The following is a 3479-nucleotide window of genomic DNA, read 5'->3' as shown; positions in this document are numbered from 1 at the left end:
ATCACAGCCATTCCTTTTAAATGTTTTCAGAGCCACTCATTCTGCAGGCTTGTATCGAAAATCAAGGCGGCAGCTGAACTATACAGACAACGGATCACGCGGAGGAGAACCGTTATTTGCACGCGTCGCCAACAAAAGTTAACTTGATTCCACCTGCAGTGAAAAGAGCAGAATAACATGCAATAAAGAACATCGGTGTACAGCGGGCGTTCCCTCTTGGGGTGTATGGGCACCTTCGTGCTTGTTTTGGGTATTGTATTTCCCGATTGCTGCGCTGCAGTTTCCGCTGACGGCACCGACGTGATCTGCGACGGCTTCTGAGAACAACTGCATTAAGCATGGGGACTGAAGAGGTGTCTCCCCCGTTTTTTCCATGGGAAAAAGCAGAAGGAGGGGCGGAAAAGCTCCGCACAGCGACAGCAGAACTTGAACGTCTGGGCTGGACGCCTGCAGACGGAGGGGAGTGGTTCGCGCACACGGCAAGTGGGTGGCTGTGCAACCCCAGTGAAAAAGTCTACTTTCACTCGGAAAGAAACATTCTGCTGCCTGCACAGCCGCAAGCTGCAGCAACTGAAGTAGCAGCAGCCAGCGAAGCTCTTACCGTAGATGCACACCAAGAGCGCGCTGAATGCTCCCAAGGCAACAACAGCACAGGAGAGATAGAAGAAGAAGAAGAAGAAGAAGAAGAAGGAGAAGAAGGTGATTTGCAGTCTGATGATGACTCAGACTTCATGCTGGATCTCGAGGATGACCTCGACGCGGCAACAGCGCAGAAGAAGGTGAAGAGCGAGCATCCCAGCAAACATAGTTTCACCTTCAGATAGAGACAGAATGAGCATATATAATATTATAATATTCTATGTATATATATTATATATGTATGATGTTTTATACATCTGCACTCTTCTTGCTGAGTTGTATTTCTGTCTCTTTGTATTACAAACACCGCCTTCAACCCCCCGTTTCTCTGTTGAACTGTAGGGATCGGCTGAAGGCAAGGATACATGCGAAGACAGATTCATCACCCGCGCAGGCCTCCCTCTGGGTTTCTTTGCCGGCAGCACTGAGGGCCTTTGCTATTTCTCTGCTATATATGACGGGCATGCGGGAACAGAGTGAGTGGAAACACAACACAGGAGACGAAATCTCTCCCTGTTCAGTATCGTTCAAAGTGTTTTCTCCTCAGAGGCAAAAGGACAATCTCCAGCTGTAGCTACAGATACAGCATTTGCATCTGCCTCTGTACTGGGGTGTACATGCCCGCAGGCATGAGGTGTACACACATAGGTGTGAAGGGGAGACGCTAGAAGCTGGTGCCTACCTACTATTATATATGATTTTTTGCGTTGTAGTTTTTGGCTTTCATTCTACTGTAATTGTTTTTCCTCCCTCTGTGAGCTAAAGGTTTAATTGTTTTTGCTGCGGTGTACGTACGGCTCGTGTTGCCAGTTGTGCAGACTACGCGACAGCGCATTTACACAAAAACCTTCTGAGTTGCTACCGCCAGGTCTACAGGACTGTGCAGGTGAGGAGGAAGCGAGCGAGCTAGACTAGCTAGCTAGTCTAGCTAGCTAGTCTAGCTAGCCAGAGCTCTGGGTATATTGTGCCGTTCGTCTTTGAGAGTTGGGGGTTTGCTGCTGCGGAGTTTGGGGCTCAGAGGAAGCGCGAGGAAGAGACAGCAGCTGGAAAGCAGCAGCGGCGACGGGATCAGAGGGGGAACATGCAGCTGCTGCAGCAGCTGAATAAAACAAACGAGCCGTTGCGACCAGAGGAGCAGCGGATGTCCGTCGAGGTCGAAGCCCTCGTCCGCAGCTGCTTCAGCGCTTTCTCAATCACTGACAAAAATTATCTCGGGCTAACATCCAACTCCCTCACACAAGACGGTGCGACGAAACCCCTTACATAATAGGCGGCGCTCTCACCAATGGCTAGCCAGGCAGCTAGCTGGCTAGTCAGCTAGCTGCCTCGTGATGCAGCTAGCTACCTCTTAGCTCCAAAGCCAGACAGTGCTCCCGAGGCAGATTTGCCTGTCGCTCTGGCGAGTGCGAGACTGGCGGGATGTTTATGCTGCTGCATTTGTTTGTTTGCCGCTGTTGCTTGCATGACTGACTGAAGCTCTCTTTGTGCAGAAATATGATATACTTCATTCTCCCTGTTCTTCGTTTCCCTTTCTTCTTTCTTTGCGTTTGTTCTTGCTTTTTACGTTTGCTCTTTTGTATATTTCTTTTTATTGTTGTTTGTTTTCCTGTGCGTCTTCATGTTTCCTGTTTCTGCCTTTCTGTTGCGCTTCTGCTGACCAGCGGGCTCCACTGCTTGCGTGGCGATCTTCTTCGGGCCTGACGAAGAAGGAGCTCTGAAACTGATTACAGCGCATGCAGGGGATTCACGAGCTGTTCTCTGTCGGTGTGTCTGTACACCCCGTTGCAGTATTGCTGCTTAAGGCTTTGCTTGCACACATACGGCTTCATTTCGAGTCCACAGCTGAGACATACACCCCAGCAACAGCAGCAAAAAATTACGTGGGTGGCTCCGAGCAACCTTCAGGTGTACGGACACCATAAATTGTTGTTGCATATCCATCGCTTTTTTAGTTTTTCCTTTCTTTGTTTTGTCTCTACAGAGACGGAGCTGCGCTGCGCCTGACGGAAGACCATAAGCCGAATACCCCCAGCGAAAAGAAACGCATCGAGGCCGCAGGGGGGCAGGTAAATAAAGCGAGATGGATCGGCTACACAGCTGCATGCATACGTGAACTCTGCATACTGTGTATGCATGCACCTATACAGGGACTGTCGTGCACAAAACATACGCAGGGGGTTCTGTATTTCATGTTTCAGTTAGCAGCACACCTCGGGCCTCCACAGGACTCGTTGGGACGATGCATGCCTCTGTAAAGAATATTTGGTGCCGTAAGAAGTGTAAAACTATGCACGGAGGCGACGACTGTCGTATCGTGCGGTGTACGCACACACGGCGCTGATTACCAACGGTCATCAGGCTGGGGCGTGTGCGCCTTTGTTGTGATTTTTTCTTTTGATTCACTTTCTTTTTCTGTGTTTCTGTTTCTAAGTGTGTTTCTTCTTCTTTTATGTTTATTTGTTTTTGCAGGTGGCGTCCATACAGGGGATCTGGCGAGTGCTTTCCTCAGACTCCCGCAGAAACCGCACATTTGGGCTTTCTACTGCTCGGGCTTTGGGGGACTCTGCACTCAAGAAGCCGAAACCACTGGTCATATCTCACCCCACGGTGCATGTGTACACGCTCCACTTCGACAGAGACGCGTTCCTGGTGAGCCGTTGCTTGCTCCTCATGGGCTGGTCGTCACTACCCCAGCTGCTGCTGTCGCTGCTTTTTTTCTTCATGCTGGTTGCACTGTTGTGTTGCTTACTCGATGAGGAGAAAATACGGAGAGGCAAGAAATCAACAGGGTAGCGGTGAAACGGTGTCTCCGCTTCGTTTTGCACGGAGCATATATATAT

General features: G+C 49.9%; 1 protein-coding gene across 1 annotated transcript; it reads left to right on the top strand.

Annotated features, from left to right (window-relative positions):
- Positions 1-338: 338 nt before the first annotated feature.
- On the top strand, positions 339-3432 carry EMH_0071140 (protein phosphatase 2C, putative; the record flags this gene model as incomplete). Its single annotated transcript, XM_038022663.1, has 4 exons — positions 339-779; positions 982-1115; positions 2621-2705; positions 3109-3432. The coding sequence occupies 4 exons, from the start codon at positions 339-341 to the stop codon at positions 3430-3432; spliced, it is 984 nt and encodes a 327-aa protein (XP_037878517.1).
- Between the last annotated feature and the right edge of the window lie 47 nt (positions 3433-3479).

This window comes from Eimeria mitis, genomic scaffold (assembly GCF_000499745.2).
Source record: "Eimeria mitis Houghton genomic scaffold, Emh_scaff3959, whole genome shotgun sequence".
Lineage (NCBI taxonomy): Eukaryota > Apicomplexa > Conoidasida > Eucoccidiorida > Eimeriidae > Eimeria > Eimeria mitis.
Note: the sequence above shows the minus strand (reverse complement) of the source record. Positions and strands in the feature narration are given on the sequence as shown.